Consider the following 22,886-nt stretch of genomic DNA (forward strand, 5'->3'; position numbering starts at 1 on the left):
CATAAGGAATGACTGTCACAGTCACCAGTTAGAGTGCCCGTGATTGCCACCAGAGGGCACTCCACCCCGAATTATTGTTATTCTTGAACGGACTATATTTCCCATAACTCACTGCCCGTTTGTATTAATTTGTATTATATTTGTTTTTGCATTAATTAATTATTATATTACATCTTTTGATTGGAAACATTAATAAAAAATGTTTTAGGACTGTTTGACTTTTACAACCAGACAGCAGACAGTTCACAACCAGAGAACATGGAGAATGTTGAATAGTCAGGCTCATGAACAGGGCAACTTAAGACATCATATGGATCATCACACCACGGTACAAAATATATTATGTCCACAGATACACTCATTATCATTTATGTAAGCTCCGCCCTCTGAAAACCCAAAACAGAAACCGATCGAAACTGCATCTGTTCTGGTGGGCTTTTTCGCTAATCAAAAATGGTTGAAGAATGTGAAAACTGGGACTCTTCAGAAGATAACTCGATGTTGATGAATGTCTTCAGAAATTTGAGTAAGTCTTTGACATTCTCTTTTTCCTGTTTGACATTTAAGGCGTTTTCACACCTGAAGGTCCGAACCATGTTTTGATACATTTTATGCATTCGGTAAGTTTTGGTTTGTTTTTATTTCAGTCATGAAACAAAACAGAGTGTGATAGAATCACTCATATGTAAATATGTCAAATATGTAAAAAAAGAAAACAAAAGAAAACCAACAACAACATTATTTTTGCTCATTTTATTATTCGATGCAAAATTCCCCTTTAGAACGAAAGTGAAACTGACCAGCAGTACCGCCGCTCGTGCGCTGGTGTTTATGAGGAGCCGTCGGCTTCCTCACGTTTTTATATAGGCCTACGCCTACTGAATATCAAATGTAAATTTATGTCTGTTACACTTAATTTTCCTGGTTAAATAAACATTACATAAAAAAAAGAGACAAATACAATTGTATTTTGCATTTTTTGTTGTTGCTATAACTATGTCAATTTCTATTTATAAAAGTATAGGCTAAGTTTCAAGTTAGTGTTTTTACGCAATTTTACATTTATTTAAAAATAATAACTAAAGGCAGTAACAATTTATAAAAATGGCAACTTATTTTCAGCAATCATTAAAGGATCATATCTAATCATAGTGCAATGGAGACATTGCCTCATCTCACGTGACTTTCCCCCATTCATTCTCAATTACCCCCCACTAAACCCACCGCACGCACTAGGGTGTCTGTTTTAACTTTTAAGTCAATAGCAGCGTTTACACTGTCTTGAACATAGACATCATATAGAGACTAGATGCCCTATTGGCCGCTGTGGCGCAAGAAATGCGGCCGCCATCTTAAACCGGTCATACTCCTATTTGCGTTGCATAGCAGCAGTAGATGCCAGAGCACTGTGCAGCATATTCCTGCTCACATCGGCGGACCATCACTCGGGGATTACTTTTCACAAGTAAGATTTAACATTTAACATTACCGTACTATTAGTTGTATTTTGTGAACAAAATATTCAATGTGTCCTGTATCGTAACTACGTGTATGACCTTTGCAACAAAAAAACCCGCGTGAAAATCAGTTCGGTATTCAGTGAGATATGATTAATTAAATGTGCTGGCGGCTCATTGCACCTGCTAAACAGATTACACTGAGCGGAGCGGGTGACCGGTTTAAGATGGCGGCCCCACGGCTCGTCCGCGCCAATTCGCTAGTTGCACGTGGCCATGTTGGATTTACGATCAGCGAGTGTGCGGTTGGACACTTCCGGTCTCGCTTTACGCCGGTGCAGGGAGCCGGAGAAAACCGAAAATGATCTCTTATAGTTGTTTATAGAATCAATTATATCACTTAAAATCGAGGCCGGATATAGGCATGGGCAAGGAGGGGCAATGCCCCCCCAAATGCCGTGACTGCCCCCCCAAACGTGATGGCATGCAAAGATCCCAAATTTAAAAAATATTTCAAGAAAAATGGTCAGAGTGAGCACTCTCTGCTCTCTATCCCTCATTCAAAGTAGCTACTGATTGGTAGATGCATAGGGAGGGCGTGGCCGCTTCACCGGCTTGTGGTGAACCTGCTGAGCTTCACGTCTCAGTCAGTCAGAGCGGAGCACGCAGACACACTGTCGTCAGCTGAGCTCAGCCCCTGTTTTGAGTTTCCTTCGCCATCAGTCTCTGAAATTATTTGGTTACTCTTTCTGTAAGCGTGTTCTCATTTCCTCCATATCTCTCTATCGCTTTCTCTTGTAATTTGCACCAAGTGACGAGTCGAGTATGCGCAGATTTCTGGTTGCTAAAGCTAGCAATGGCATCAGCAACGAGCCTGCTAGGGCATTAGCTGCAGCAGAGACCGAATCCCCCGTCGTTCCCATCCCATCCGTGGCTGTTGCGGATGAATACAACATAGGCTTAAACACTGAAGCACCGTCACAACCCATAGCTCTGGTTTTCCCCAAACGTAATTTTGGCAAGAGCTACCGCTCATTCTGCCCAGGTTGGTATCGTGGGAGACCATGGCTCGAATATTCAGCAAAGCTTGATGCGTGCTTTTGTTTCCCGTGTCAGAAATTTGGGGGGAACAATGATAGGGATTTGGTTTTCACAAAACAAAGATTTACTAATTGGAAAACTGCTTTGGAAAAGGACAAGGGACTCCCAAAGAGAGGCCACAGGGGAGACCATTTGTAATTTAATAGGGCCCACACAAATGGATAAAAATAGGTATTATATTAAAACAATTGGAGAAGTAGTTCAGTTCTTAGCAGTAAATGAACTTCCACTTCGTGGCAGTGTGGAAAGTTCAAATGATGATGATTTCTCTGCAGGACTGTTCTTAAAAATGGTTGACTACACACTGGCAAAGGACCCCAAATTTAATGAAATTAACAAACACATCCCACCAAATGCAAAATACACCTCTCACAGCATACAAAATGAAATTATTGAAACACTGGCCAAAATGGTATTAAATCAGATAAAAGGTAATTTTGACAAAGCAGATTATGCTGGGTTTGGCATCAAAAGTGACGGAACGAGGGACAGATGTAATGTGGAGAATCTGTCAATCATGGTTAGATTTGTCTGTAAAGGCATTCCAGAGGAACACCTGATTGGCCTGCTTGACCTCAGTCAGTTAAATGCTGAATTTATTACCACACAAATTCTTGAGCATCTTTCTTTCAGGCTATAGTCCAGCTGAAATTATCAGTCATTGCTATGATGGAGCTTCTGTCATGAGTGGGGTCAGCGGTGGGGTTCAGGCCTTATTGCAAAAGAAGGTAGGGAAGGATATTCCTGATATCCACTGCTATAACCACCAGCTGCACTTGGCCGTGGTCCATGCAATGCAAGGAGAGCCGTGTGCAAAAATCTTTTTTTATCTATCAGGATCACTGCACTCTTTTTTTCACCGTCATTATGTGTCACAGAACTATAATGTTCCCTCCCTTAAACGACTGTTGGAGATCAGGTGGACAAGCCACCATGATGTGACCAAGTGTCTTGTGGAGAATCAGGATGCTATTCTGAGTATCCTGTCAGAGGTTACAGAGGACAGAGCCGCTGCTGTTGATATCTGTACAGAGGCATCAGGGCTGTTTATGATGTTAAGGAGTCAAGTCAAGTCAAGTCAAATATATTTATATAGCGCTTTTCACAATACAGATTGTATCAAAGCTGCTTCACAGTATCAATCAAAACAACTAAACAATGTTTGTTTATTACTGGAAAAAAAGACATCCAAGTTTAGTAGAGCTGATCAATGGTATGATTGGTTAATTAATTTGAATATCCCCAACTGAGCAAGCCAAAGGCAACAGTGGCAAGGAACCGAAAAACTCCATCCAGTGACCTAATGGTGTCCTAACACCCCATCAGGTGACCCAATGGAGAAAAAAAAACCTTGGAAGAACCCAGGCTCAGTCGGGGGCCAGTTCTCCTCTGGCGTTTATGAACTAGAGGCCGAATTTACAGTAACTGTAAGATAAAAAATGTATATGAATGCCTGGCTAAATAGATGCGTCTTCAGTCTAGTTTTAAACTGGGAGAGCGAGTCTGAGCAACGAACAATATCAGGAAGGCTATTCCAGAGCTTCGGAGCTAAATGTGAAAATGCTCTGCCTCCTTTGGTGGATCTGGATATCCTAGGAATGACCAGAAGCCTCGAATCTAGTGATCTTAAAGAGCGCGATGGATTGTAAGGCGATAGAAGATCCGTTAAATAGACTGGAGCTAAACCATTTAGAGCTTTATAAGTCAAAAGCAATACCTTGTATTTAATACGGAACTTTATAGGTAACCAATGAAGTGATGATAAAATCGGTGTTATATGATCATATTTTCTTGATCTAGTAAGAACTCTAGCGGCTGCATTTTGGACTAACTGTAGCTTGTTTATTGAAGATGCAGGACAACCAGCTAATAAAGCATTACAGTAATCTAGTCTCGAGGTCATGAATGCATGAACTAACTTTTCTGCATCAGAGACTGATAGTATATTACGTAGCTTAGCAATGTTTCTAAGGTGGAAAAAGGCTGTTTTTGTAACATATGAAATATGCTTTTCAAAAGACAGGTTGCGGTCTAGTATAACACCCAGGTCTTTTACTGTAGCGGATAAAGTAACAGGGCATCCTACTATGTTAAAGTCATGCTGTGAAAGGTTTTGTGGACGGTTTTTAGAACCGATAAGTATTACCTCTGTCTTGTCTGGATTTAATAAAAGAAAATTACGCGTCATCCAATCTTTTGTATCATTAACACAAAGGCATCATTTCTTTGAAATAGGAAAATTCCTCCTCAAAGTTCTGGGTTCCTTGAAGTCTGCAAATGCTATGCTGCAGACTCATTCTGTTGACCTGTGCTGTGCTTCAGAAGTAGTCAGTGCATCTCTGCAGGCTCTGAAGCAGATGAGAGATGAGGAGAGTGAGACATTAACCAGCATGCCTGCACCAGCTGCTAAAAGAAAAAGAACAATGAGCTCACTGCTCGTAGGTAGCGTTGTTACGTCCACTGTAGGCCATGCAGAGACTCCATGACTCCTAGCCAGGCTCTGAAGAGAGCTCTTTCTCACTTTGTCTCGTGTTCTTACCCCCTTCCGCCGCACTATGCTACATGAGAGAAAAAGAAATTTAGTTATTCTGGCTCACGAGAAGGCCATAACAACAGGTCTAGATATGGACACATTTGTTAGGACTTTTGCACAGAAAAGCAGAGACTGATGCTATAATGACTGATATAAGCAATGCTGTGTACAGAGCTAAAGAAATGAAAACAAAAAAAACCCAAAAAAGAAATAAAAAAGATTGAAATAAAAAACGAAAGGACAGACAGACAGACAGACAGACAGACAGATAAAAAACTAAATAAAAAAAGATAAATGCAGCCTCAACAGGGCACAAGCCAGTGTCCTATTTGTGCCGGTCCCACGCCCGGGTAAATGCAGTTCTCAGTGTCAGGAAGGGCATCCAACATAAAACCTATAAGACAAATCAAATGGATCATAGGAGCTGATAGATTAGAGCTGGGCGATATAGGATTTTTTCATTTCACAATATATTTTTTCATTTCTGGCCATATCGATATACAGGTATATCACAATATAAATCAAATCATTATATTTGTCAAATTTAAATGTTCCGTTAAATGACTTGCCCCCCCCTGATATTCTACCTGCACCCCCTAGTGGGGCTGGCTGAATCCGGCCCTGCTTAAAATACTACTAAGATATATATTACTATCACACGAGCAAATGGCATTTAAATGCACGGATGCACAGTCAGATTAATGAATGAAATACAACTGTTCACGAGCAGAAGATTGTCTTGGACTCATGCTGCACACAATTTTTAGGATTCAGGAGAGGGGACTTGCCTTTCTGAGGGTGACAGCCTCAGCACTTCATTGTTGTGTGTCGTTACGTTTCGTCACGTTACAACAAAGTCAGCTTTCGTGCATTCCCCGTTGCCGCTGCGGTACGGGCAGAAGATCCGAAGGGATGACTTAATCAACCCGACCCAAAACACCCGGGTCTGTAGTCGGCATTACTTTATTTGGTAACATTATTATTGCTAACTCTTTATGTTTTAGTCTGTAATTTAAATGCATATCATTTTCAATGTATTTCACCTATGCGTTTCTATGTTATTACTGCATTTATTTTGTGCAAGTGAGATAAAGAGCATCTGTTTCATAAATCATTATCTGTCTGGTGTTTATAATACAGTATTTTACTACGTGTAAAATAAACTTAGCTATATTAAATTGTTTGTGTTAACTACAGTTAAAAATGTAAATCAATCACAATTATTAAGATTTGTTTTTTCACCGTTGTTTTTATCTATAAAGATAATTGATGCAAAGAAAGCATGTATGTAAAATATGTGATATTGAGCGAGCAACTACATGTCAACTAACTGTAATTAGAGTATTAGTAGGCTGTAGTAGACTGTTAGGTTAGGGTTAGGTGTTAGGGTTCGGGTTAGGAGAACAAGTTGACTTGTAGTTGCTAAGTTACTTATAGTCAGTAGAATATCTGTTGGGGAACCAACAAAATAAAATGTTAGCAGATATTAAGCAGACAGTCTACTAATACTCTAATGACAGTTAGTTGACATGTAGCTGCAAAGTTACTTATAGTTAGTAAAATGTCTAAAGTGGACTATCGAAATAAAGTGTTACCATATTTACAAGTCTATTTAAATTCAGAAAACTGAATATTATTTCTTTTGAAATAAGGTATACACAAAACACAAACGCGAAATTCAGATGATCATAAATCTGAAGGAAGAGTATCAACTGGAAAAGATGTTGGTGAGTGAAGTTTTAACCCTACCCAATAAACTAACAGCTAGCAAGGTATATTGTGTTATATTATTTAGTGACTGCCATAACTGAAACAGCATGTTTAATTTTAACATGTTTCATAAATGTTTTGACATATCTTACTTGGCAGGTAAAAGAAAAAAAAGATTTAGATTAGTGCATGAATCACACAAAGAAGCAGAATGCTTGTGCCGTAGTGTAATCATGCATGAAAGTAATCAAACTTTGAAATGAACTTCTGTTTCAGCAGTGACATTGCCTTGTGGTCATCAAAGGCCAGCACATTATATCATCGCTTGCTTCAAGTATTATATTAAACAGGTAGTTTACTGTTACACTTTGTGTACATACTTCCTGACAATTACTGATTCCAGTGCTGCCTTTAACCAGTTCTCATATTTTAGGGCCAGACTGAGTTCACCTGTCCTTATGTGGACCAGCAGAAAACCTGTGGAGTGAAGCTGTCTTACCAGGACATCTGTCGACTGATAGATCTGACGAGCCGACAGAGGGATTTCCTAGAGGAGAACCTCTCTCTTCTCACTGCTGAAAAGCTGTGCACATTCAAAGCTGTAATCTATTTTTCCTGAATCTACATTAGATAACCAGTGCTCCCTTACAGGAATAGTTTACCAAAAAAAATCAAATTACACATTCATTAGTGTCTCCAATCACTTTCAGTGTGTTTGACCGTTGGGTGAACCCTTTAAAGTATGCAAAATTTAGTTTGTGTTGTAATCGGCCCAACACAATCGGGTTCCTGCACGTTCTGTCTTTTCAGTGTGGCAAAGTAATTTAATTCCAAATAATTTTTATCCAATTCCATTTTATCTCGACCTCAAATTTAGGTTAGAATGCCAATTTGTTATTTTTTCATTTATATAATAGTTTAGCTATGCATTTGGTTATTCTATTTAACTCTTTATTGAAATTACAGTCGTTCATCCGGATTCCTATGACACTTCGAGTCTCGCACCGGCTGGGTATACGATCCTATAACACAAGCTCGTCAGTCTCGGCCATTAGACAGAGGCGATTGACTAATATCCTAGACGGCTGTACTCCACTTTGCTCAGTCTAGAATATATTATTTAGTCCTCATAGATCCGAACACACTTAATTAAGATAAGACTATATCTAACCAGAGGCCATGACCATTACCATAGAACCAAGCTGACCAACTTAACTACTTCTAATGGTAACTATGTATAATCATGCCATGGTTTCCCACGTACACTTACAATAGTTAGAATAATATTACAATAATCAGAGGTTGAAGTTCTAGACAAAATAACCTTGAATTTGGTTACATGTCGTTTTTTGCCAAAATAACTTGTGAGATGTTTGATATTCCATCATGTAAGCAAAGTCAACAGTGATTACAGGGTGTTTGGTTTCATTTCTTCACTCATTTCATTTCTTTAGCTAATTGATGACTAGACTATTCTAGGGTGATGGTTTAGACGCCTATTAAACTTTCACTGACAGCCCAAATGTTGCCTTGTTTGAGCCTAGACATCAGGGTAAACGCAAAACTGCTTGCTGGGAAGTATACATGACTATTGTCGATGTGTTAGTTGGATCTCTGAAAATCCAGTCGGTGTGTTCTGGATTTCAGTCCATTTACTAACCTGAGCGTATAATTGACCCTTCGCTAAGCCCCGCCCTCCTTAGTTACTGTTGCTACGCCTGTCAAGCTTTCGCGTCTAGCACGTCTATTACAGTGTGTGTGCACCGGTTTCAGACATTCCCAATGAGATAATTAGTAAATGTTGGCGAACATGTGAAATATCTGAGAGAGCAAGACTAAAGGGACTGCAGTATGCATTCGAGGGATATATCCACGACATAATGTGCAACCGATTAGAGAATAATTTCATAAAAATTGAAGCTAAAGCCTATAGTCGCATCAGCAGCGCCTCATACGCCGACCATTCACATGAGAAACACACAAATCGAGGAACAGAGGAATTCGTGCACAGCAGGGTAAGTGAAACTAATCTAATAATTATAAATCAAACAGTTTATCCATAACTCTTGTGGAATAACACCGGGAGAGCCACGATCGGATTGGTTAAGTTATTCAGTCAGGGGAAACGTTAGTAGGCCGTCGATTAACAAAATGCTGAAATATATTTTAAAGTATGTCAGTGAGCCTCCGTCTTGTCTTTAAACGTCTTATTTTACATTAAAACATGTGCATTATGAACAAAGAACCATCATTATTTCCAACTTCCAAGCAATAGGTGTTTTTGTTAATCCTGTTGGCCAGTGGCGGTTTTCGGGCGTGGCTTAGCGAAGGGTCAATTGTGGTGTTATGGACTTAACGTAATCTACTAAAGTGAATAATTTCAGAGTAATTCAGAATAAATCAAAATATACACTTTTAACAATAATCAGGTAAAGGTTTCATGCCAATAACATAATCAATTCAAAAAGATAATCAGTACAAAACATCAAATGCTCCGAAGTACAGAATAAAAGAAGCATACCTGAGCTTAGAAAATCTAAAAGACAATTCAGCATCACAGGCCGTACTACAGAATCGCCCCGAGCCCTTTAAAAATGAGCTAACAATGGGAATTTGAATAAACAGGGACACAGGAGGTAGTTTGGATGGAGATCCTGTAAAGGATCCACCTTCCTCTTTATAAAATAAAGTGTGTGTTTGTGGTGTCCATATCTCAGGAGATTGAAGTATCTGAGGTTGTGTTTGTCTTACAGTGTACAGTTTGCAAAATAACCACATCATGCCTATACTGTACTCTGTCACACAATAATCCAAACCCCTGTTTGATTACCGTTTCTGAAGTGTCCAGGGTGCATGTCCTTTGTGGAAAGACAAAATGAGAAAAACCTGTGTGTACACTGCACTATCTGCACAGCCACCAAGAAACAGACGTACAACTTCTGCTGGCGCTGCCGGAGCGAGTGGAAGGGGCCTGTGCACGCCTGCAGCGATGGCCATGGGCCGACAGTGGTAGATACACCGCATATGTGGATTGTCCAAAGCTTTCTGAACTTTTGGTTGATTTATTAAACCAAAAGGGATTCTGTTTAATTTTGTGTCTTACAAAAGTATTTAAATTCTGTTATTTCTGAATAGATAACTGAAGATTCTCTTGTGCCATGCAAACCTGAATTTAAACAGAAGCTTCTAAATAAGACAGATGATGTAAGTATTTTCAAAGGCATTAAAACGGCCTAAAAAGATTCTAAGATTGACCTCTACTTTGATACAATATGTGGACTCACTTTGCATCATTAAATTGCTGTATGTGTAACAATCCCTTACAAAAAAGTTTTTTCAAGTGTGCTATAAGTATACTTTTTAAACGAAAAATAAGAAAGTATATTTTCATAACATATATGTTATCACTGTTATACAGTAGGAGGCGCTATTACACATCTTCTGAAAGAGTACAGAATCTCCTGATTAAAACACGTGAAGAAGATGCAGAAACAAGTGACAAGCGAAAAACTTGGGCTGCATCGAGTAGGGACTTATTTTCAATAAGTAATTACTTCACGACCGCTGAAAAGTATGTTCTATATAGTATGAATGTGTGTCGAATGAATGTCATTCGGGCGTACTACATTTGCCGTGTTGCCATTATTATGTGACCTACCTGCCATTTACAAATCCTCTCCTGTGGCATCATGGGATAGTAAAGTGTCAAATATATGCACACTTGGAAGAAGTAGGTCATCTGGGGCCTATTGCCTGCTCTTTTATGAGTACTGTGTATTCGGACATACTACTTTGGTCACATTCTGTTTTTCATCTAGCCTACTAATAATAACCGATTTCGGGTGCAGCCTTTACTTAACCAAATTTATTTAAGTATACCTCATAAAATGAACATGCCATATACTTATTTTTTGTAAGGGGTGTCATAAAAAGACTCAATATCAATTGTCCTGAATTTGTTTTGAATCCCTCTTCCTCTTCTGTCTCAAGATTTACCCAATGAAGGACAAGTCCATTTACAGAAAACGTCAAGCGCTCCTAATTAACAATTTTGAGTTTGAATATGGAAATGACCGTGTTGGGGCAGACAAGGATGAGTTGAGTATGGAGAGACTGCTGAAGGGTCTTGGTTACAGCGTGGTGACGCTCAGAGACCTCACGGCACAGGTACCTGTGTTAGATGTTTATGCATATGTGTACAATATGAACAGCTGAACAGAATCATGCAGTGTGTTGTTGACCGTTTGATGCCCAGGGTATGAGTGTTGCCATGCGAGACTTCGCCCAGCGAAAGGAGCACACCCAATCAGACAGCTGCTTCGTGGTGTTCATGTCACATGGAGACGCCACTGGAATCTGTGGAGTTTCCAGCATAGTGAATTCTGATGGGGTAGAGGACATTTTCTCCATAGATGAAATTTATAAATGCTTGAACACTTCAAACTGTGCTGGACTGCGAGACAAACCCAAAATCATCCTTATCCAGTCGTGTCGGGGTGGTAAGTTCCAGATTAACAGGAAGTGACACGTTCTGAAATGATGCATGTTCATACTCTATACACTGTTTTGGACATCTCGGCAAATTACTTCTTAGAATCAATTGGGAGACTGAGGCAGAAAATGTATTGCCCTTTAATTCAGTCAATTCAGCCCTATTGACCCCCCAAAACACACCTATTACTCATTAGCGGAATAGGGACGACCATTTAAGACCCTGCGCCGGGAGCGTCGACCATTTTCCCCGTCGTTAAACTAGCAAAAGTGCATTCGGACATGACCTAAGTGCACTTGCGCTTTAAACCATGCGCTGAGATCGTTAAAATAGGGCCCAATGTGTCACATCATGTGCATGACCTCTGAAACTGGATTTTAAACTCTTCTTTTACAGCTCTCAGCAGAGTATGATGACGCACACTAAAAGCAGATGTTGCCCTGATTGGTTGTGTCTCATGTTACAGATAATGATGGATGTGTGGATGTCCAGGACAGTGTGCCAAAAAAAGAGCACATTGAGAGGGACTTCTGCTGCCTGAGATCCTCTACTCCAGGTAACAAACATTTAGAATATATTATAACATTCCACTAAATAATATATAGTATATGGTCAACAAAGAACAACATAACCTTAATTAAGTAACCTTCATGCATTTCTATTACTTAGTTTTTAATGCACTGATTTTTAGTACTTTTCTATTTGGGTCCATCTAAGCTGTCATGCAGAAATGTGTATTCTTTTTTCAGAGACTGTGTCCTACAGGAATCCCGAGAGAGGCTCAGATTTCATCCAGGATATAGTGGAAATATTTAATCATCATGCTTATAAGGATGACATTGAGGAGCTTTTCAGAAAGGCAATGTCACTATGAACTACTTTGATTTGTTGTTTAGTGTTGTCTTAGTATTTCCCTGCATGCCACTATCTATAACAAAGATCTTAAGTCCAATACAAAGAAAAGACTATAATAAAGGAATAACATTTTTAGGTGACTATGTTAGTATGTGTAGTTAGTTTTAATTTTGTCTTATTTGTTTATTTTTTTAAACAGGTCCTTAAGAAGTTTAAGGATAATCATCCATGTCAAATGCCATGCAAAGACAGAACAACATTGTCTAAAAAGTTCTACCTCTTCCCTGGGCTGTGAAATGGAATGACTTGAAATCTGCTCTCTTTTATAAGAAATGTGATCACACTAATGTCTTCTTTTTAAGCCTTGTATATTCACGCATATAAAAGCTGATAATAAATCAATAAAAATTCTTCTTCCAAAATTGTACTTTTGACATATGTAATATCAGTCTAAAACGGCGTTTGATAGATCAGTAAGCTAATACCATGGTTCCTCTGTTAGTTCAAACAGGATAATTGTGAAGCTTTATTATATCTTAAAAATATAGGGATAACACAGAAGTGATATGATTAAATAAATGCCTATAGTATTTTCCAATTATTAAATGTTTTCTTATTAGAAAACATGTTTTTGTTGGTGTATGTAAAAAATGATAAAATAAATGGTGATAAAATAAAGAGTAGAAAATACTACATGCAGGAAGAGTTTTTATTTTGAAGCCGCTAAATACACAATTACAAAGGCAGTTGCAATGGTGAGTCACCTTTGGTTGATTACCAATTAGACTACGCGTCAACTATAGCAGGGATCTCACAATTAGCACTTTGCAGGTTTTGAAATTTCAATCAAATATATCACACAATAGACATTTTATAATACTTAAAAGATCAGGAGTTGGTGTATAATCCAATAAGAATATATATGAAAAAATATGAATCAGATTTTAATATTTTTTACCATCTGAATGTACATTAACTAAAAGTTGTTCCAATTTATCACACAAAGTTGTTTCTCTTTTCTCCATGAGACTTTAAATCTTTATCAAGCTTTTACTCTAATTATTGTCAGGTTGACTTCAAGTCAAATCTGAAGTACATTCTGAATCTTATGTCGATCTCTATCTGTTCTTTTGATGATTTGATGAAGTTTTTCTTTTACTGGCTTCTTTCTCATCTGAGGCCTCAGTTTTCTCAAGTTTTCTTTTTCGTGGTTTCCTGACATAATATGGCCTTTTGAGCTCATCGTTCTGATTTACAGTCTTCCACAATTTTGTAACAAGTTCTTTTACCTGGACAAACAAGTCTGCACTAATGTCAAGAAAATGATAATTTTTTATGTCTGCATAATCCTCCATTGCCTTTTGCTTTTCTTTTTTTCTGGGAAGACCCTTACAGGTGAAGACAATCATGATATATTTACTGGAATTGGTTCCCATAAACTTATAGATTTCTTCAAATGCTTCTTGATCTTTCTTGTTATACATTAATGGGGCCACCCAAAGAACCATGTGGGGACCAGGGCTGCACATTTCCAGAGAATCTTTGATTGTTTCCCCGTGCTGGAGCTGTGATTCAGGAGGGACTTCACTCAGTATAATCTTTGCCAGAGTTTTTGTATCAGTCTCTGGCCTGTTCAGCACAAGCATCCTCAGAAGTCCCTTCACAACAGACACTGAGAAAATATCCAGAGCATATATTAACAGACTATCTAAACATTCATGAGCGAGTATCAAACACTGGTGCGTATTAAGTTGTCAAGATCTTAAGAAACTGTAAGAAATAATTCAACATGACACCACCATTAAATAAAGAATGTTAATATTTGCTAATTAGCTACCAACCAAGGAAAAAGAACAAAAAAGTATTTTCAACTTTTTTAACAATCTGATTGAAAATGTTCATTGTGTGAAAAGAACATGACCTCTGGATTCTTTGTAGGTTCTTTAGAAACTCTTGGTTCATTGCAAAGAAATAATCTTTATTTTTATAATAACATTGCCAGAGGTGGGTAGAAACAAAGTACATTTACTTGAGTACAGTTTTTGGATACTCTAACCACCTCAGAACATTGCTAGGAAATTAAACAATTTACTGTGCCATAAAACAGTGGACAGAATGAAATCTAGAATGAATGTTAAATTGTCAGTTGGCTTCTCTATCCTTACCTTCCATTTGTGGTTTATCATGAGCTCCACCACACTGTTGAAAAAGAAAGTCAGAGGAAAAATATGGAATAAGGATAAAAAACCCACTATTTGCAGTCATTCAATATATAACTTTCACTCCACTTTACAAACATTTCAGCATAACTGCAACAAAACTGCATTTTTGTTAAATGATAAATCAATTCAAATCCCATCACCTCTGCTCTGTCTGCTTCTCCTGGTTCTCCTGGTTCTCCTGGTTCTTCTGGTTCTCCTGGTTCTCCTAGTTCTCCTGGTTCTCCTGGTTCTTCTGGTTCTCCTGGTTCTCCTAGTTCTCCTGGTTCTCCTGGTTCTTCTGGTTCTCCTGGTTCTCCTGGTTCTTCTGGTTCTACTGGTTCTCCTAGTTCTCCTGGTTCTCCTGGTTCTTCTGGTTCTCCTGGTTCTCCTAGTTCTCCTGGTTCTTCTGGTTCTCCTGGTTCTTCTGGTTCTCCTAGTTCTTCTGGTTCTCCTAGTTCTTCTGGTTCTCCTGGTTCTTCTGGTTCTCCTAGTTCTTCTGGTTCTCCTAGTTCTTCTGGTTCTCCTGGTTCTTCTGGTTCTCCTAGTTCTTCTGGTTCTCCTAGTTCTTCTGGTTCTCCTAGTTCTTCTGGTTCTCCTAGTTCTTCTGGTTCTCCTAGTTCTCCTAGTTCTTCTGGTTCTCCTAGTTCTTCTGGTTCTCCTAGTTCTTCTGGTTCTCCTGGTTCTTCTGGTTCTCCTAGTTCTTCTGGTTCTCCTAGTTCTTCTGGTTCTCCTGGTTCTCCTAGTTCTCCTGGTTCAGCATTTTTCGTTTTGGGCTCTTCTTTCATATCCTCCACCCTTGCATCTGATCAAGATATAAAGGCACGAACATCAGACAGGAGTGCTGCTTCACTAAATCTGTTCATTGTTAGACTAACCATGCTCAACAACTAATTTCTGAAGACATAAAATGTTTTATCGGTACCTGAGGGAATTCACCTCATATTATAAAACATGGATTGAAATAACTCCCAACAGGATTATGTTTTAAGTTTAGTCATATATTTTCACACATCAATACAAATTTTGTTAATACATAAGGAATATACTTTTAGGGCATTTTAATGAGTGTTAGGGTTAGCGTTTTCATGATATACACCTGCATGTTTCTGACTTGTTGAAAGTTTTCTTAATTAAATATACACTGCAGTGCCACAACCATCATTGATGAGAACAATATGTGTGTCACGGGCGGTTGCAGCAATGATGAGATGAGTAGGATCTTTACGCAGACAGTTACAATTTTATTAAACACAAACTCAAAAACAAAACACTATGATTTAGAAACCTGAACAGAACATCATGGTTACTGTTGTGAAAGCAAGAACACTACGGACTCCACATCCTACCCGAAGGGGAGGCTAGTATGTGGAGAATACATCACATGGACTTACATCCGGGAAGTGCCACACATGTAAAAAAGTCCCTGCGGAAGGTTTACCATTATTGAAACTGCATCATGGACAATACATCGTATGACATTACCACCAGGGAATCACCATATATGGGCATATGGCCTAGCTCCAGCATACGGCTGACCGAAAGGGCATGCATCACGAGTACTGGACCTGGCGTTGAATTTTTTTTGGCAGGGTGCCGGCAAAAATAAGATCAGGGGTATTCAATTCCTTTCCTGGAGGGCCACGACCAGTAGATTCAGTTCCAATCCTAATCAAACACACCTGTGCCTGTAATAATCAAGTCATCCTAAAGACCTAGATTGGATGGTTCTGGTGTGTTTAATTAGGGTTGGAACTGAACTCTGCTGGTCATGGCCCTCCAGGAACAGAACTGAATAGCCCTGAGATAGATCCAGGATTCGGCGGTCTTGAGACTCACGTGGACATAGAGCGCACGTTTTTACCCCAGGTAAAAACCCCAGCGCCACAGAATTGCAGGTGCTGAGGGGTTGCTAGAACATTGACAAGGGGAACTGCGCAATTATATATATATATATATATATATATATATATATATATACACTGTATATATGTCATGATGTGGGTTTTGTGTCTTGTCTTTTCATTTTCAGTGATTTCCTGACCTGTCTTTTACTTCTCCCAGGTGTTTCTCGTTATTCCCGACGCCCCCTTGTTAGCTCGTTTGTCCTTGATTATTTAAGCCATGTGTTCCTGCCATGTCTTTGTGAGTTGTTGAATGTTTGATGTCAACGTTGGTCGCTTCTGATTCTGAGTTCTGTATTCCAGTCTGAGTCTTTGTCTAAGTTTGTAGTTTGTCTAAATAAAGCCTGTACACTGCGTTTGGATCCAGCCTCCTTCCCGTGCTTCTACCGCACCACATTACCAGCGTCACAGAACAACTCACCACGAAATGGATCCAGCAGTTGTCAGCAACCGGGCTCTGGGAGAATACCTGTCGACGTTATTGCAAGAGGGCCAGTCCGTCCAAAGGTACGCGAAGGATTTTCTGTCCATTTGCCATCTGGGAGTGCTAGATGATATCCAGCTCATGGGCCTGTTTTGGAACGGGCTGGATTATGAGATCGCCCGATGGATGCCGCGGGACCTTACCAACTGGACTCTTGACCGATATATCGCTCAGGCTTGTTCCTTGGAAGACCTCTTCTCCATTACAGGCTTGTTCTACTCGACACCTCCCGAGTTCACATTACCCGCGACGCCCTCGTTGTCGTCTTCGCCGCTGGTCCGGTCCAGCCCTGCCGAGCCCGCTCTTCACTGCAGCGCCGACGAACTCACTCTTCACTGCAGCCCTGACGAACCCGAGCTCCTCGTCAGCCTCGACGAGCCGTTGCTTCACGTCAGCCTCGAAGAACCCGAGCTTCACGTTAGCCCCGACGAGCATGCATTTCACGTGAGCCCCGACGAGCATGCATTTCATGTGAGCCCCGACGAGCATGCATTTCACGTGAGCCCTGACGAGCCTGCACCTCGCGACAGTCCAGCCGAGCCCGCGCTCCACGTCAGCCCTGACGAACCCGAGCTTCGCGTCAGCCTTGACGGACCTGAGTTTAACGTCTGCCTTGACGAACCTGAGCTTCACGTGAGCCCAGACGAGCCCGCCGAGTCTGCGCCTCATGTGACCCCTGCCGAATCGAGTGAGTCTACCGAGTCAAGTGAGTCTACCGAGTCAAGTGAGTCTACCGAGTCAAGTGAGTCTACCGAGTCAAGTGAGTCTACCGAGTCAAGCCCAGTGAGGCGCCGTCGCAGAAGGAGAAGGAGGACTCGCTCGGCTACTCAGGCTCCAGTGAGCGTACCCAGACTTCTCGCCCTGCCGGCCCCGCCTCTGCGCCTCGCCCTGCCTGCGCCCTTTAAACTCCAGGAGGCCTTTCCTAAACACGTGGATTTCCCCAAGTATTTTTTGGGGGGGGGCCAAGGGTCCGGTGAGACCCTTGAGATCTTTACGCAGACAGTTACAATTTTATTAAACACAAACTCAAAAACAAAACACTATGATTTAGAAACCTGAACAGAACATCATGGTTACTGTTGTGAAAGCAAGAACACTACGGACTCCACATCCTACCCGAAGGGGAGGTTAGTATGTGGAGAATACATCACATGGACTTACATCCGGGAAGTGCCACACATGTAAAAAAGTCCCTGCGGAAGGTTTACCATTATTGAAACTGCATCATGGACAATACATCGTATGACATTACCACCAGGGAATCACCATATATGGGCATATGGCCTAGCTCCAGCATACGGCTGACCGAAAGGGCATGCATCACGAGTACTGGACCTGGCGTTGAATTTTTTTTGGCAGGGTGCCGGCAAAAATAAGATCAGGGGTATTCAATTCCTTTCCTGGAGGGCCACGACCAGTAGATTCAGTTCCAATCCTAATCAAACACACCTGTGCCTGTAATAATCAAGTCATCCTAAAGACCTAGATTGGATGGTTCTGGTGTGTTTAATTAGGGTTGGAACTGAACTCTGCTGGTCATGGCCCTCCAGGAACAGAACTGAATAGCCCTGAGATAGATCCAGGATTCGGCGGTCTTGAGACTCACGTGGACATAGAGCGCACGTTTTTACCCCAGGTAAAAACCCCAGCGCCACAGAATTGCAGGTGCTGAGGGGGTGCTAGAACTTTGACAAGGGGAACTGCGCAATTATATATATATATATATATATATATACACTGTATATATGTCATGATGTGGGTTTTGTGTCTTGTCTTTTCATTTTCAGTAATTTCCTGACCTGTCTTTTACTTCTCCCAGGTGTTTCTCGTTATTCCCGACGCCCCCTTGTTAGCTCGTTTGTCCTTGATTATTTAAGCCATGTGTTCCTGCCATGTCTTTGTGAGTTGTTGAATGTTTGATGTCAACGTTGGTCGCTTCTGATTCTGAGTTCTGTATTCCAGTCTGAGTCTTTGTCTAAGTTTGTAGTTTGTCTAAATAAAGCCTGTACACTGCGTTTGGATCCAGCCTCCTTCCCGTGCTTCTACCGCACCACATTACCAGCGTCACAGAACAACTCACCACGAAATGGATCCAGCAGTTGTCAGCAACCGGGCTCTGGGAGAATACCTGTCGACGTTATTGCAAGAGGGCCAGTCCGTCCAAAGGTACGCGAAGGATTTTCTGTCCATTTGCCATCTGGGAGTGCTAGATGATATCCAGCTCATGGGCCTGTTTTGGAACGGGCTGGATTATGAGATCGCCCGATGGATGCCGCGGGACCTTACCAACTGGACTCTTGACCGATATATCGCTCAGGCTTGTTCCTTGGAAGACCTCTTCTCCATTACAGGCTTGTTCTACTCGACACCTCCCGAGTTCACATTACCCGCGACGCCCTCGTTGTCGTCTTTGCCGCTGGTCCGGTCCAGCCCTGCCGAGCCCGCTCTTCACTGCAGCGCCGACGAACTCACTCTTCACTGCAGCCCTGACGAACCCGAGCTCCTCGTCAGCCTCGACGAGCCGTTGCTTCACGTCAGCCTCGAAGAACCCGAGCTTCACGTTAGCCCCGACGAGCATGCATTTCACGTGAGCCCCGACGAGCATGCATTTCATGTGAGCCCCGACGAGCATGCATTTCACGTGAGCCCTGACGAGCCTGCACCTCGCGACAGTCCAGCCGAGCCCACGCTCCACGTCAGCCCTGACGAACCCGAGCTTCGCGTCAGCCTTGACGGACCTGAGTTTAACGTCTGCCTTGACGAACCTGAGCTTCACGTGAGCCCAGACGAGCCCGCCGAGTCTGCGCCTCATGTGACCCCTGCCGAATCGAGTGAGTCTACCGAGTCAAGTGAGTCTACCGAGTCAAGTGAGTCTACCGAGTCAAGCCCAGTGAGGCGCCGTCGCAGAAGGAGAAGGAGGACTCGCTCGGCTACTCAGGCTCCAGTGAGCGTACCCAGACTTCTCGCCCTGCCGGCCCCGCCTCTGCGCCTCGCCCTGCCTGCGCCCTTTAAACTCCAGGAGGCCTTTCCTAAACACGTGGATTTCCCCAAGTATTTTTTGGGGGGGGGCCAAGGGTCCGGTGAGGAGACCATGAAGGCTGCGCCGCCATGGTCGTCTGCAGGGGCTTCACCACCCTGGCCTTCGCCTCATCCTGCTCCGCCCTGGCCTCCGCTTCGTCTTGCTCAGCCCTGGCCTCCGCTTCGTCTTGCTCCGCCCTGGCCTCCGCCTCGTCTTGCTCCGCCCTGGCCGCCTGTTCAGTCAGGTCCGCCCACGCTCCACGGCCCAGGCCCGCCTTGTCTATGCCCAGGGTCCGTTCCCCTGCATGGGCCTGGCCCTCCATCCCTCCCCCAAGACCGTCTGTGCTTCACCTGAACTTTATTGGTTTTTTTTGTTTTGTTGGGCGTCAGGAGCCGCCCTTAAGGGGGGGGTTATTTCATAATGTGGGTTTTGTGTCTTGTCTTTTCATGTTCAGTGATTTCCTGCAGACCCGTCGCTATGGGCAGGCCATAGGGGGCCGGGCCCGCCCCAAAAAATGCTTGTGCCCCCCCACTTGAGGCACAGATAATTTAATTTTAATATTATCATAGTTGCTAATTTTGTGTTGCATTCTTTATCATTAAAACGTTAAAAATATAAAGAAACAATGGTGTGATTTTATTTGATTGATGTGAATCTACACTGCAACAGCCTATCACGGCCTTACTAAAAATAACGTTAGGCTATGTAGGCTACGTGACATACAACTAAGCCGCTCAACAGTTACCGCGCATTTTTGAAAGCTGTTTCAAAACGAGGTTTCCCCGGCATACTCGCTTCAGTTTCTTCCGAGTGGAAGATTACTTCGATGAGGAGGTTCTGCTCGGAGAAACGACGCCTCCCGCTGTACTGACAGGAGGGACTGGAGAGAGGACAGCGCTGCCTCCACTCAAAGTACCGGTAGATTCAAAGTCTCTGTGCGAGTGTATGTGCGTGCGTGTGTATGTCTCATGGCAATGCATATCTCTCTGTTGACTGCTTTAAAATGCAATCTTTGAGAGATGCTTCTGGTGTTACATCTAATATGTTGTATAGTCAAGCGTTTTATGGATATTCATAACATTGCTTCTATGTAATGTGGTGTAGGCTATAGGCGACCTGGTCATATTGCGGTTGGTTATATGTTTAAAAGTGATGATTACGTGCTGCGCGACTAGAGTTGATTATTATAAATATACGTAGGCTGTAGGCTAATAATAATTGTGCCCCCCCATGCATTTCACATGCCCCCCTTAAGACTGAGGTCTGGCGACGGGTCTGATTTCCTGACCTGTCTTTTACTTCTCCCAGGTGTTTCTCGTTATTCCCGACGCACCCTTGTTAGCTCGTTTGTCCTTGATTATTTAAGCCATGTGTTCCTGCCCTGTCTTTGTGAGTTGTTGAATGTTTGATGTCAACGTTGGTCGCTTCTGATTCTGAGTCCTGTATTCCAGTCTGAGTCTTTGTCTAAGTTTGTAGTTTGTCTAAATAAAGCCTGTACACTGCGTTTGGATCCAGCCTCCTTCCCGTGCTTCTACCGCACCACATTACCAGCGTCACAATATATTATATATAAATAGGCTACTATTAATAAATGAGAAAAACTTGGCCACACAATATTTAATATTCAATTATTTTAATTATCACAATTACAGTTTTAATTTTATTAAATTGGACAAGCACAACATTTGACATTCAATCAAATATTCGTAAAGATTTATTATTATTAATAATGTTATTTCAACATAATATCTCGTTATTTCGACATAACGTGTGCGTGCAACAAGCAAGATGTGCATTTGTAAATCCAGTGACACGCGTGCATTAATTTTTATTAATAAACTAGTGTTTTCTGTGTCAGTGTCGGCTGCAAAGATGAAGTTGACAATCGCTATCTCCATAGTGAACGCACCTATAGAGAGAAATGCACATAATGGATTACATAATCAGAGAGTAGCCTATTTCTTTCAGTTTTGAATTGTTTCGTTTAAAGAGATTTCAAGCTTTCTATAGATATATTTCTCATGTTTGTGAGGCATACGCTGAGTTTCGGTTTATTTATGATGAGACGTGCTCCCGGCGCCTGCATGTCATGATTATATTGTCTGCTATATTTGCTTCATATTTATTAAATCCAGGCAATTGGCTGATGAAAATTTTATTAAAATTAAGATACAATTTATACAAAACGAAATTCACTTTAAAGAATGGCTTTCTACAAAACAAAACTTAATGAAGTGGTCAAAATCATGTCTGACCCACTCCATGTCTCCCAATATATAGCAGATCCTATCTTACTCATGCAGTTCACTTTTCATAATCAACATAGATGGAAAAAAATAACATTATAATATTTGAACAAATATGAAACTAAATGCACTAATTTAATGGCTACAACACGTATAGTAGGCCTAAAGACTCTCTATTTCTACAAAATGCTAAACATTCATTTAATTCTGGATTTTGCACACATAAGTTGAAAGGCATTTGTTTGCGCATAGTACAACATATCTGCAACATTTATCAAGTTCATGGATAATTGTGCGGGCATTTATTAATCATTATGATACTAAAATCATAATAAAGTAGGTTATGCACAAAAAATCAGATGAGACCAGAATCTGAACGCAATCTGTTTAATTACACATTAAGCATTTTCCTCCCATAGAAAACTATTATGAGAACGCTTAATGTGGTTTAATGCAGATTAGAATGTCCCCTTATGAGTTATGTCGAAATAACAAGATATTATGTTGAAATAACAAGATATTATATCAAAATAACGAGATATTATGTTAAAATAACGACTTAATATCTCAAAAAAACAAGATATGTTTTCCTTTTTTTTCTTCACCATGCGGTTCAGGTCTTCCAAACAATATAGCCTGAATATAATTGCTTCCAGAAATTATCTTTGGGGGTGCTATCGGGGTGCTTTGGTCTTTCTTGAATGAATGAATGAATGATTGAATGAAAGAATGAGGCACTTATAGAGCGCTTTCATATGTAGTACTGTACACCCAAAGCGCTTTACAATTATATCAGGGAATTTCTCCTCAACCACCACCAGTGTGCAGCATTATTAGGGGTTATTAGGAGGCCATGATTGGCACTGGCCAATGGGTGGAAGGTGGCC

The 22,886-nt window shown here is 41.2% G+C and overlaps 2 protein-coding genes and 1 long non-coding RNA gene across 5 annotated transcripts in view; 1 reads left to right on the forward strand and 2 right to left on the reverse strand.

The window, feature by feature from the left end:
* Positions 1-22,886, reverse strand: part of LOC143746292 (uncharacterized) — a 64,481-nt gene that overhangs the window by 4,572 nt on the left and 37,023 nt on the right. The window lies entirely within an intron of this gene.
* LOC143746289 (caspase a-like) lies at positions 302-12,836 on the forward strand. The gene is made up of 11 exons (XM_077238132.1): positions 302-526; positions 6,744-6,818; positions 7,078-7,151; positions 7,235-7,402; positions 9,643-9,810; positions 9,937-10,005; positions 10,792-10,968; positions 11,057-11,300; positions 11,760-11,849; positions 12,043-12,152; positions 12,348-12,836. The coding sequence occupies exons 1-11, from the start codon at positions 454-456 to the stop codon at positions 12,441-12,443; spliced, it is 1,344 nt and encodes a 447-aa protein (XP_077094247.1). The 5' UTR covers positions 302-453; the 3' UTR covers positions 12,444-12,836.
* LOC143746288 (uncharacterized) overlaps positions 12,840-22,886 on the reverse strand; it is a 37,246-nt gene continuing 27,199 nt past the window's right edge. For all 3 annotated transcript variants that reach the window (XM_077238129.1, XM_077238128.1, XM_077238131.1), the window contains exons 15-17: positions 14,511-15,151; positions 14,314-14,347; positions 12,840-13,820 (exon numbers count right to left, since the gene is read on the reverse strand). In XM_077238129.1, coding sequence (XP_077094244.1) covers positions 13,267-13,820; positions 14,314-14,347; positions 14,511-15,151 — 1,229 coding nt within the window. In that variant the 3' untranslated portion in view covers positions 12,840-13,266. The remainder of the gene's footprint in view (positions 13,821-14,313; positions 14,348-14,510; positions 15,152-22,886) is intronic.

Source organism: Siphateles boraxobius, unplaced genomic scaffold (assembly GCF_051911475.1).
Source record: "Siphateles boraxobius isolate OS27281-9 unplaced genomic scaffold, OSU_SipBor_1 215, whole genome shotgun sequence".
Taxonomy (NCBI): Eukaryota; Metazoa; Chordata; class Actinopteri; order Cypriniformes; family Leuciscidae; genus Siphateles; species Siphateles boraxobius.

Bases quoted from the DNA above. Each gene is read 5' to 3' on its own strand.
- LOC143746289 (XM_077238132.1), top strand. From the start codon at position 454: ATGGTTGAAGAATGTGAAAACTGGGACTCTTCAGAAGATAACTCGATG. The intron at 10,006-10,791 runs GTAAGTATTTTC...TTCTGTCTCAAG, and splicing joins TTCTAAATAAGACAGATGAT to ATTTACCCAATGAAGGACAA. The intron at 12,153-12,347 runs GCAATGTCACTA...TTTTTTAAACAG, and splicing joins TTGAGGAGCTTTTCAGAAAG to GTCCTTAAGAAGTTTAAGGA.